The sequence below is a fragment of the Pseudorasbora parva genome, chromosome 15 (genome assembly GCF_024679245.1).
Source record: "Pseudorasbora parva isolate DD20220531a chromosome 15, ASM2467924v1, whole genome shotgun sequence".
NCBI classification, from domain to species: Eukaryota; Metazoa; Chordata; class Actinopteri; order Cypriniformes; family Gobionidae; genus Pseudorasbora; species Pseudorasbora parva.
In genome coordinates, this window is record NC_090186.1 from 45,332,722 (window position 1) to 45,345,128 (window position 12,407).

General features: G+C 39.3%; 3 protein-coding genes across 5 annotated transcripts in view; all 3 read left to right on the forward strand.

Annotated features, from left to right (window-relative positions):
• Positions 1-12,407, forward strand: part of LOC137041748 (zona pellucida sperm-binding protein 4-like) — a 206,948-nt gene that overhangs the window by 22,013 nt on the left and 172,528 nt on the right. The gene's annotated exons all lie outside the window — the stretch shown is intronic.
• cipcb (CLOCK-interacting pacemaker b) lies at positions 963-5,656 on the forward strand. The gene is made up of 4 exons (XM_067418360.1): positions 963-1,403; positions 2,590-2,702; positions 2,784-2,938; positions 3,303-5,656. The coding sequence occupies exons 2-4, from the start codon at positions 2,609-2,611 to the stop codon at positions 3,924-3,926; spliced, it is 873 nt and encodes a 290-aa protein (XP_067274461.1). The 5' UTR covers positions 963-1,403; positions 2,590-2,608; the 3' UTR covers positions 3,927-5,656.
• Positions 7,871-12,407, forward strand: part of znf410 (zinc finger protein 410) — a 14,890-nt gene continuing 10,353 nt past the window's right edge. The window contains exons 1-5 of the mRNA XM_067418361.1: positions 7,871-8,146; positions 8,431-8,479; positions 8,757-8,808; positions 10,475-10,571; positions 11,703-11,873. Coding sequence (XP_067274462.1) covers positions 8,776-8,808; positions 10,475-10,571; positions 11,703-11,873 — 301 coding nt within the window. The 5' untranslated portion in view covers positions 7,871-8,146; positions 8,431-8,479; positions 8,757-8,775. The remainder of the gene's footprint in view (positions 8,147-8,430; positions 8,480-8,756; positions 8,809-10,474; positions 10,572-11,702; positions 11,874-12,407) is intronic.

Consider the following 12,407-nt stretch of genomic DNA (forward strand, 5'->3'; position numbering starts at 1 on the left):
TTGAAATTATGACACATTAAGTCATATTTATGAGAAGAAAAGTTGAAATTATGACACATTAAGTCATTTATGAGATGAAAAGTTGAAATTATAACATAGTAAGCCTTATTTATGAAATGAAAAGTTGAAATTATGACATATTAAGTCATTTATGAGAAGAAAAGTTGAAATTATGACACATTAAGTCATTTATGAGATGAAAAATTGAAATTATGACATATTAAGCCTTATTTATGATGAAAATTTGAAATTATAACATATTAAGCCTTATTTATGATGAAAATTTGAAATTATGACACATTAAGTCATAGTTATGAGATGAAAAAATTAAATTATGACACATTAAGTCGTATTTATGAGATGAAAAGTTTAAATTATGATATAGTAAGACATGTATGATGAAAGTTTGAAATTATGACATATTAATTCTGACATATTTCCATACTGGAAATGGGTCCCACTGTTAGGTTACCGACATCCTCCATAAATATCATCCTGTGTGTTTAACAGAAGAAAGAAATCCCGGCAGGTTTGGAGCAACTCGAGGGAGAGTAAATGAGGATTTGTTTTGGTCTACTGTCCCTTTAAGGCCGTGCGTGTAGACCTTATTCACAGCTGCGCCATCTCTTCAATGGGTTGTGCTGTGATTTCATGTGTTTTTGAAATTTGTTGCTGAGCAAACACTCCAGAAATGTCTTTATAAGAAATTAAAGTAGACAAAAAAACGAGCTGTGGAAATGTATAACCGATCTGGAGCTTTTCAAGGACGCCGTTGAGAACACGGCCTGGCGCTGCTCTGAATAAGGTCTAATTACATAACATCGCAGATTCGACACCGGTCACGTGTATGAGTCGACGACCAATGGGAGGCGAGCGTGGAGAATGACAAGACGGACAGACCCGCCCACTACTTCCATAAAAGGAAAAGCAACCCAAACAAAAACAAGACGTTTTTCTCCTCACGTCAAGCCCCGCCTCCTGTGACATGTAGTATCTGATTGGCTTAGATCGGAATTTATTCACAAAGAATTTATCAAACGCTCGCGCGGTAAAATAATCCACGACGCAAACATTGCGAAGAAATAAAGCGAACGCGCTGTTTTAACCTAAACGTACATTAATGTATCGATGCGGTAATGTCTCGATGGAGTCGTGTGGGCGGGGCCTGTGGGGATCTCGCTCGGGTCTCGTGTACTGCACCGTGTAGCCGCGCGCAGGGCGTCTGACTGACCGACGCAACGCTCACAAAACACGGTCAATCAGCCTCTAAACGCTAAGGAACGAGCTGTTATAAGACATTATAACTACCGGATTGGAGGACGCCTGCAAATACAGTCTTGTTCCGATCTTTCTGAGGGGATTGCTCCCGCTCCGGATGAAGTCACGTCCATCACGACACACACGTAAGGTTTCAGCTACAGTGCGTTGTGTGAATGGATGAATGTTCCTCAGATTAAGAAGTTTGCGCTTTTCTGGAGCTGCTAATAGTACAACAGGTGGCAATAATGTTGTCAAATAAACACTTTGACAGGTAAAACGAGTGATTTCAGAGCTGCTGGAGGTTAAACATGTCACGTTATAGCGTGGCTTGATGACGTCACGACGCTGGGCTTAAAAACAATAATAACGGAAATAAATGTTGTTGTTTTTTATTTTAGAGAACATTTTAGGTATTAACAAATGTATTATTATTATTTGTGCTTGTTTACTTATAATACCTATTATAAACCTATAATAAACTAATATACCCATTCGCGTTGGGGACACTAAAATGATGATCTAAGACTAAGTTATTCAATACAAATCAATTAAGTTAATTAGGTCATTGGAAAAGCGCGATATAAATAAAGATGATTGTTTCTGTGTATTTGTAGTTCTTTTAAAACTGAAATTGAGGTTTATAGATCATGAAAGCTGAATAAATAATCTTCCATTAATGTGTGGTTTGTTAGCACAATATTTGAAGATATGAGGGTGCAAAATAATCTAAATATTGAGGAAAATCTCCTTTATAGTTGTCCAAATGAAGTCCTCAGCAATGCATATTACTACTAATAATAAATTTATGATATATTTATGGTAGGACATTTACAAAATATCTTCATGGAATATGATCTTAATATCCTAATAATGATTTGTGGCATAAAAGAAACATGTATTATGTTGAGATTCAAAACACTTTTTTCAACACAGTTAGTCTTATTGTTTAAATCTGCTGTTGTTGATTTACCGCTCAGAGTGCCGTGTGTTACCGCCTAATATGATCTCGCTCACTGCAGTGTCAACAAGTGTCTCAGAGTAGCGTTATAACATCACTTTAACATGTGTGTGAGATGATAAAACATCGCTGCGTTACACACACACACACACACACACACACACACGAGCGGAAGAAGCGGAAATGCTCGCGGCAGAATAAAAGCTCCGCCCATTTAAGAGTCAAGACACGCCTCTGAGTTGAAAAAGAGACGGAAAATTACATACTGTGCCTTTAATCCTCAGTCCGTTTTTCGTATTAGTTATTTCTTTGCATATTTAAAGGTAAAATGTGAAGCTTGATGATGGCATGACTGAAGTCTGATGTTTCAGGCTCAAACGGTGGAAGAAGATGAAGGATGAAGATCGTATGAGAGCGATGATGGCCAAGTTTAAAAACAAAAGGATGGAGAAGCCGGAGTCGGAGAGGGATTCGGGCTTCTCAGGTGTGTAATCGTGAGGATTCGTTTCTCGTTTTGATGGTTTTCGAAGCAGATGTTTCAATGTGTGTGTGTGTGTGTCGGCAGATGGCAGCTCTGAGCATCTGAGTGCGATCGGTCAGACGGACGCGGAGGACGCGGCGAGCTCCAGATCACAGGTGTCTCCGCTGAGGGCCGTGGTGGGCGGAGCTCTGCAGGGCCTCTCACCAATGATCATCATGAACAATGTGGTTCTGAAACAGGTGAGCTTTCCTTTCCCTCTGAGGCACATCAGTATGAGTTTGGTTTTAGGAACACTAGTACACACACATACAAACACACAAACTCAAGTTACTTGCAATGCATTACTTTAGTAGTTTCTTGCAAAAGTAATCTGATTACAGTCACTCAAGTTACTTGTAATGTGTTACCCCAACACTGATTACTACCAATGAAAAAAAAAAACTTTTAGAAAAGTATGCATTAATTTTTGGAAGGAAAAATGCCACATAATGCCACCATTTGGTCTCAGTCTGAAGCCGTGCAGTAATCAGTCTATTATGTATAAATGAAATGCAAGACTTGTTGGTAAACCCTGATGATTGTCCAATTGTTTATTATTCGCAGCCTGGAGAAAACCCTGCGTCTCTGAAGCCCTGGGTGGAGGTTGTTCCCCAGCCTCAGGTCGTCTTCCTTCAACCCGTGGTGCCGCGGAGAAGCGACTCCGTGCCGAAAACACACGCGTCCAAACGCCGCCGGCACAAGAAGTACCTCCCAATCCTCAAATCATACCCCAAAATCGCCCCGCACCCCGGAGACAACAGCAGCAGCCCCGCCTCCTCGGCCAAGAGTTCGTCTTCCTTTCACGCCGAGCCCAAATCTAGCTCAGCTCTTCCTCCAGATGCTTCCACCGATTCGGACACGAGCTCCAGTTCGCGCGGCGTTTGCAACACGGACAACAAGGTAAAGCGCTTCTGCAACACCTACAACATCCTCAGCAAATCAGGTTTGCTGGACATCACGCTGCGCACAAAAGAGCTAATTCGGCAGAACCGACGGGCGCAGATGGAGCTGGAGCGGCTGCGCGAACACACGAACATGTTCATGGAAGCGCTGCAGACCGGAGACTCGCGGATCTGGAGCAAACTGCAGACTAGCATGCAAGAGGAGAACAAAGCGAAGGAGCGGCGGGTCAACGATGATAACCAGTGCAGTTATCCACCGTTAACAGACTCTTCGGCCTTAATCTAGCTCAGAGCATACACTGCAAACAAGGCTTTTCTTACTTAGTATTTTTGTCTTGTTTCTAGTTAAAATATCTCAAAATTCTTACATTAAGAAACATTTACTAGAAAAGTTAAAGTAATTGTCTTGTTTTGCGAAAAAATAACTCAAAATTAAGAGAGTTTTTGCTTAAAATAAGCAAAATAATCTTGTTTTCTGTTTGATTTAAAGCGGCGGTTCTGTGTTTTTTTCTAGGGTTGGTTGTGTTTATGGGGCGCAGTGTAACATGTCTTAATACTTCTTCTTTTTCTAAACTCTGTATTGTTCTTCTATCCTCCCTTTATTCCGCACCGCTGTCTGTGCTTTGAACGGCTCGTTTGCTTCCTGCTTCCTGAAGCCCCTCCCTCTGATAAACTCAATGGTCTTTGATTGGTCAGATGGCCGAATGTAGTTTCCTGTATTTTTATTGGCTGAAGCTCAGGTTAAGGCCACGCCCCTTCCCATTACGGGCAGAAGTCACATCTGCGGAGACTAGCGAGGGTTTATGATGTCACCAACCCAGGAAGAAGCTCATTGTAGTCCAAACCGGCCATTTTTGTAGGCAATAAACTGCCGTAACTTTAAAAGACAATATCTCCGTTTGCAGTGAACTTTCAGTGCTGTAACTTTGCAGATACTGTTTATGCTCAAGCAGCGACATTACACACTAACTAAAGTTACACAAGTCACATCGCATCCAAACACCCCATTAAGATTATTTTTCTCACCCCATTGGCAGATTATTTATCTTATTTTAAGCAGAAACTCTCTTCATTTTGAGTTATTTTTTCCCAAAACAAGACAATTACTTTTGCTTGTCTAGTAAATACTTCTTGTTTTAAGAATTTTTAGATGTTCGGACTAGAAACAAGACAAAAATACTGAGGAGGAAGAGCATTTTCTGCAGTGTTTACACTCGCATCCTGCTGTAGTTTTCACTTCTTATGCTTTACGGTTTGAGTTTGGACTCGTATCAAAGCAGAATATAAGGCCTTGTTTAAACACGTGCATTTGGCAGACGCTTTAATCCAAAGCCATTTACATTGCATTCAAGGTACACATTTGACATTTGGTCAGTTCTTGTTTTCCCTGGGACTCGAACCCATGACCTTGGCGTTGCTAGCGCCACGCTCTATTTTCTGAGCTACAGTAAAGCCTAGACACCAATTTTGGGGATCATAGAATGTGCCGATGTGCAGATCGCTCCCCCAGACGCTCAGAGCAATTATGGTTAATTATGAACAACGGATGGTTTGGGACTGTCTGTGAGATCTGATCTACTGATCTGACTCATCATAAGGAGTGTTGGACCAGCTCAGACTGAATATGCATTAGAGCTGCACGAGTAATCGCTAAAAGATCGTGACTTTGATTCAAAGTAAGCTTATTACTAAATGGCAATGATTCAAAAGATTCATTATCGCTTATCCAGTAATCAAGCCAATCAAGTCTTTATGAGTGATTCATTGAATCATTCACTCAAGATTTGTTCAGAAACACTGATTCATCCAGTAATGAAACAAGTGAAGTGAGTCATTGAATCATTCACTCAAGAGATTTGTTCAAAAACACTGATTCATCCAGTAATGAAACAAGTGAAGTGAGTCATTGAATCATTCATTTAAGAGATTCATTCAAAAACACTGATTCATCCAGTAATGAAACTAGTGAAGTCTTTATGAGTGAGTCATTTAATCATTCACTCAAGAGATTCATTCAGAAACACTGATTCATCCAGTAATGAAACTAGTGAAGTCTTTATGAGTGAGTCATTGAATCATTCACTCAAGAGATTCATTCAAAAACACTGATTCATCCAGTAATGAAACTAGTGAAGTCTTTATGAGTGAGTCATTTAATCATTCACTCAAGAGATTCATTCAGAAACACTGATTCATCCAGTAATGAAACTAGTGAAGTCTTTATGAGTGAGTCATTGAATCATTCACTCAAGAGATTCATTCAGAAACACTGATTCATCCAGTAATGAAACAAGTGAAGTCTTTATGAGTGAGTCATTGAATCATTCACTCAAGAGATTCATTCAGAAACACTGATTCATCCAGTAATGAAAAAAGTGAAGTCTTCATGAGTGAGTCATTGAATCATTCACTCAAGAGATTCATTCAGAAACGCTGATTCATCCAGTAATGAAACCAGTTAAGTCTTTGAATCATTCACTCAAGAGATTTGCTCAGAAACAGTGATTGAGTGAGTCACTGAATCGTGATGTTTGAATCAATGATCGTGCAGCTCTGATGTAACTCGTGTCGATCCTCTCAAACCGACGTGATGAATGATCATCTTGCCTTACGCTCAGCGGTTCAGTGGCAGCTAACACTTCTCCAGTTCATCTGATCGTGGCTTTACGTGCGTAGCATACGGATCGCCTCTTATGTTCCCGTAGCATGTGACTCTATAACGGCCTTGCTTTAATGGCAGATGAGGCTTCACACGCCTTGAGATGTGACGACCTGCCAAAACTGTGTCTGGAAACATAACCTATTATGTTTATGTGTTTTGTTGCTCTCATTATCTGCTATTCCTGTCTTTTGTAACATAATATTTTGCGTATGAAGATGTTGTTTTTCTTTTGCTGTTCATACTCGCGATCTGAAGACGGCTCGATCCGGTGCTTTACTCTCAGAGATGCTCTTACACGGGATAGACATGGAGCCAAAACTGACCAAACGCTGCCGTTACTCACTGTTTGTTTGTCTTTTTAAGTATTTTGTTTTAATTATTATGATTTCCTACTTTAAAACCTGGATTACTGAGTTCCACACTGTCAAATGGTTTCATGTCATAAAGTTATTAAAATACTTTCAAATATCAAATGAGTCTCTGGGTTGCATTACTCACAGAAATCATATTATAATAACTTTGTTCTGGTCGTCAAAAACGTGTAGGCTTCAAAAAAGAATCAGTTCAAAAGAATCGGTTCTGACTCCAATCGATTATTAAAGTGATGCGATTCAATCGATGGTTTAATGAACACTTTCTGAAAAGCAAAACTAGCTATACTTTCACAATATTTATTTACTGATCCTTCAAGTGTTTTAATTTTTTATATTCAACGTTTTACTGAATACTACAGTTAAATGTGTTCATGCTGTTATATATATATAATTTTTTTTCTTTATTTCAGAAATCGTACTCGTCATCCCTGGCTCGTCTTCAAAGAATCGACTCAAAAGGATCAGAGAATCAGGCATCATTTGAAAGAATCTATTAACGATGCCTGATTCTCTTACTCTTTTGAACCGATTCTTTTGGATTCCATAAACGGATCGCTCACTGAAAGACATTTCTTTGTTTGCTAAAATAAATGAATTAATAGAAAAGTGTTTTATGCTAAATTGTTGAATGATAATTTCAGATGGTTTAATGAGCGCTTACTGAAAACCAAAACTGGCTAAACTCACAATAGTCATTTGATTCTTTTTTAAATTAGTAATATTTCCAACTTTTAAAAATGTCAGATGTTTTACTGAATATTACACCGTCAAATGTTGTCAATATGTGCCTGTATCTGACTCTTCAAAGAATCGACTCCAAAGTATCAGGCATCATTCGAAAGATGAACCGATTCTTTTGGATTCAGTAAACGTATCGCTCACTCTTTGTTTGCTAAAATGAATCAATTCAATAGAAAAGTGTTTTTGATACTTATAATTTTCTGAAATATAAACTTAAATATTAATTTACTGATTCTTCAAGTGCTTTTATTATTTCTTTTTACATTTTCAGATATTTTACTGAATACTACACTGTCAAATGTTTTAATGCTCTTATTTAAAAAGTCTAATAAAAATATAATATGTCACTGTATTTCAGAAATCATGTACATGTCATTTCTGACTCTTCAAAGAATCGACTCTATTCGAAAGAACCTCCATTAACGATGCCTGATTCTCGTTCTTTTGAACCGATTCTTTCGGATTCAAAAAGCGCATCGCTCACTGAAACGTAGCTGTCTGTTTGCTAAAGTAAAGCAGGCATTTATGTCCCTTATAGTACTACAGGATCCGAATTCAGATCGATAGTGTTCCCCTCAGAAGCCCTCACAGCGCCCGCGCGTGACCCGGAAGTGCTAGCGCGCTGTCTTTGTGTTTATGTTTAGCTTCTGCTGCTCACTGTCAAACATCAGCGGCGATGAAGGCTAAGAGAGTTTATAAAGATACATCTATATCATAACCATTGGACAGGTATGTCTGAGGTGTATAAAGCGGAGGAAAAGCGCGCGGAATGACGGGGATTGTGCTAATGCTAATGGTGGCTCAGGCTCTCTGCTTCACAGTTTTTTATAACAATATTAAACATCACAGCTCTGTGAATAAACACATTGAGAGTCCTGTGAAGAAATCAGAGGCATGTCAACCTAAACAGTTCATACGTGCCTGATGTAAATAGTTAGAGATGTTGATCTGGTGTGTGTGTGTGTGTGTGTGTTTTCAGCATAATTCATGTTTCATGTGTTTAATTCCCTCAGTTCTGTCAGATGATGGACAAAACCTTCTCTCTCTGACCGCCTGAACCGGGTAATCGATTATTTTGCTAACATCTAAAAACGCCTGTTTATATACAGAATATATGTTTTACATAATAAATCGCTATCAAACTAAAGCATATGTTTAACAAAGTTTCATTACAAAGTGTTATCACTTCTTTTTGGTGATGTGTTCCGAATTTGAAGTTGATATCACAAAAAGTGATGTTTTTGTTATGCGGTTAATTGACGATTATTCCAGCCAATGAAAGTGTCCCGTGTGTTGATGACGTCATCGTATGTTTATGTATTATCTCCCTCTGTGTCAGATATCATAACGCTGAATCCATGCTTTCTGATGAACTTGACTCCAAACCCGAGGTATTACTGTCTGACAGATATTATAATGGCTATGTATATTAATTAATATATTAATATTATCATAACGTTTTTTTTACACACACTGTTCATTTCTCAATACAGAATTAATGAATGATATAAATAGAATTAGAGTAAAGTTTGATGACAAACGTTTGACAAAGCCAGATCTGAATGCTTAACTTTTTACTCAGAAAAAATTGATATAGCTAGCATGATTTAACACGATGTTAGCTTTTAGCTAGCATGATTTGACGCATTATTTTATCATTTTGCTAGCTTGATGGTAACACGATTTGCATGTTTCTTAATGGGCGGTCACACTGCACTTTTCACTCCATTGGCGTCCATTCTAACGCATGCGACCGGAAACACGAGCTCACGTGGAACGTTTCGCATTTCGCTGCGTTACAATGCTCAAATTTGGCGAACTCTGAGCTGTGAATCCACATAACGTGACAACTTGTGTTTCGCATGCTCAAAGTCTAGTGTGACCGCGGGCTTAACATGTTGCTAGCATTTTGTTAGCATGATATAACTTGTTTTATGACGTTTTAACATGATTAGCATGTTGATAACATGTTAACATGATGTAACGTGATTTAACACATTGGCTTACATGTTTTAGCATGATTAGCATTTTGTTAACATGTTTGTTAACACGAGTTATCATTTTGTCAGCATAAATTAGCATGCTTTATGTTATTTGTTTGAGTTAACATGTTTGCTAGCATATTCTTAGCATAACTTAGCATGTTGTTAATCTGTTTTATCATGATACTAGCTTGAATTAACATTTTGTTAGCATAAATTTGAATGTTGATAACATGACATTTTGTTTGCATGATGTTAACGTGATTAGCACAATGCTAACATAAGTTAACATTTTGTTAGCATGTTTTGTTATTTGCATGAGTTAACATGTTGTTTACATGATTGTTAGCATTTTGCTAACATGAATTAGCATTTTGTTAACATTTTATGTTATTAGCATTAAATTAACATGATGCTTACATGTTTTATTGTGTTATTAGCATGAATTAGAAAGTTGATAACATGATTTAACATGAATAGGAATATGATAATTAGTGCTAACAAAATGCTAATTCATGCTAACAACATGCTACTAAAATGTTAAGACGCCGTAGCAATATGGTAACAATGTCTTAACTAGCACATTGTTACCATATTGCTATGATGTTTTAACATTTTATTACCATGTTGTTAGCATGAATTAGCATTTTGATAACACGAATTAGAACATTGCTAGCATTATTTAACACGTTGTTAGCATTTTTACTATGTTGTTAGTTTGATTAGCTTGTTAGCATGATTAGCATGTTGTTAGCATGATTAGCATGTTAACGTGAATTAGTATTCGTTAACATGAATTAGCATGTTGTTAGCACTAATTAGCATGTTGTTAGCATGATTAGCACGTCAAGCTTTGCTATTGATAGCCTAAATACTTATTCTGCAAAAGTTTTGATCATCCGTTTATTGGAAACCATTAGAGTTGAAGCTCTAGGAGGAGAGACTGCTCTCAGTAGAAGCTTGAATAGTGTGTGTGTGTGTGTGTGTGTGTGTGTGTGTGTGTGTGTGTGTGTGTGTGTGTGTGTGTGTGTGTGTGTGTGTGTGTGTGTGTGTGTGTGTGTGTGGTTCTGTGCAGCTGTTGGTTGAGTTTGTGCAGAACGCGTCCATCCCATTGGGCCAGAGTCTGGAGGAGTCGGACAGCAAGCCGTCCTGCGTCCCACTGGACCTGCCAGGTCAAGAGATATTCCCTACAACATTTAGATTTCACGACTGCTAATATATATACACCAATCAGGCATAACATTATGACCGGTGAATAACACTGATGATCTCTTCATCACGGCTCCTGTTAGCGGGTGGGATATATTAGGCAGCAAGTGAACATCCTCAGAGTTGATGTGTGTGAAGCAGGAGAAATGGGCAAGCGTAAGGATTTGAGCGAGTTTGGCCAGATTGTGACGGCTAGACGACTGGGTCAGAGCATCTCCAAAACTGCAGCTCTTGTGGGCTGTTCCCGGTCTGCAGTGGTCAGTATCTATCAAAAGTGCTCCAAGGAAGGACCAGTGGAGAACCGGCCACAGGGTCATGGGCGGCCAAGGCTCATTGATGACCGTGGGGAGCGAAGGCTGGCCCGTGGGGTCCGATCAAACAGACGAGCTACTGGAGCTCAAACTGCTCCAGAAGTTAATGCTGGTTCTGATAGAAAGCTGTCAGAATACACAGAGCAGCTCAGTTTACCTGAGGAACACACGGCCCCAGGATGCACTATGGGAAGAAGGCGAGCCGGCGGAGGCAGTGTGATGCTTTGGCCAATGTTCTGCTGGGAAACCTTGGGTCCTCCATCCATGTGGATGTTACTTTGACACGCTCCACCTACCTAAGCATTGCTGAGACCATGTTCAGCCTTTGATGGAAACGGTATTCTGGTGGCTGTGGCTCTTCCAGCAGGATAATGCTCCTGACACAAAGCACAAATGCTTCAGGAATGGTTTGAGGAGCACAACGACCAGTTTGAGGCGTCGACTCGGCCTCCAGATTCCCCAGATCTCAATCCAATCGAGCATCTGTGGGATGAGCCGAACAAACAAGTCCAATCCTTCCCACCTCGCAAATTACAGGACTTAAAGGATCTGCTGCTAACATCTTGGTGCCAGATACCACAGCACACCTTCAGGGGTCTAGTGGAGTCCATCAGAGACGGGTCAGCAACACAATATCAGTCATGTTATGCCTGATCAGTGTATACAGTAGTTATAGTACCAGTCTAAAAGTTTGGAAACGTTACTATTGTTAATGTTTTCGAAAGGCTGTTTCTCACATGATGTGTGTGTGTGTGTGTGTGTGTGTGTGTGTGTGTGTTTCAGAGAGCGCTCTTAGCCATGCCGTGTCCCCGGCGCTGTCAGACTTCGGCCCCGAGCGAAGCCCGCTGGTGGTTGAGCTCCATCAGCCGTCGCCTCCGGCACAAACTCCCACAATCCTCCAGGACCTGCAGAACCACGACAGCACAAACTACGTCCTGCTCAGCCTGGCCAAAGGTCCGTCACATCACACCATGGGCTTCAGAACCTGTGTGTGTGTGTGTGTGTGTGTGTGTGTGTGTGTGTGTGTGCTCATGCATTGGCCCCACTCGCTTTTATCGTCTCTAATTCAGCAGCTGTCTGTTTCCCCCTAACTGATAAACACTTATTACACTGCTAAAAATGCTTTTCTTTCTTTTTGTCTTGTTTCTAGTCCAAACATCTAAAAAAAATTCTTAAAACAAGAAGTATTTACTAGACAATCAAAAGTAATGTCTTGTTTTGGGGAAAAATAACTCAAGATGAAGAGAGTTTTTGCTTAAAATAAGATAAATAATCTGCCAATGGGGTGAGAAAAATAATCTTAACTCAAACAGAAAACAAGATTATTTAACTCACCCCATTGGCAGATTATTTATCTTATTTTAAGCAAAAACTCTCTTCATTTTGAGTTATTTTCAACAAAATAAGAACAAATATCTCATGTCGTTTCACTGATCTAGTAAATGCATCTTGATTTAAGAATTGTTAGATATTTAGACTGGAAACAAA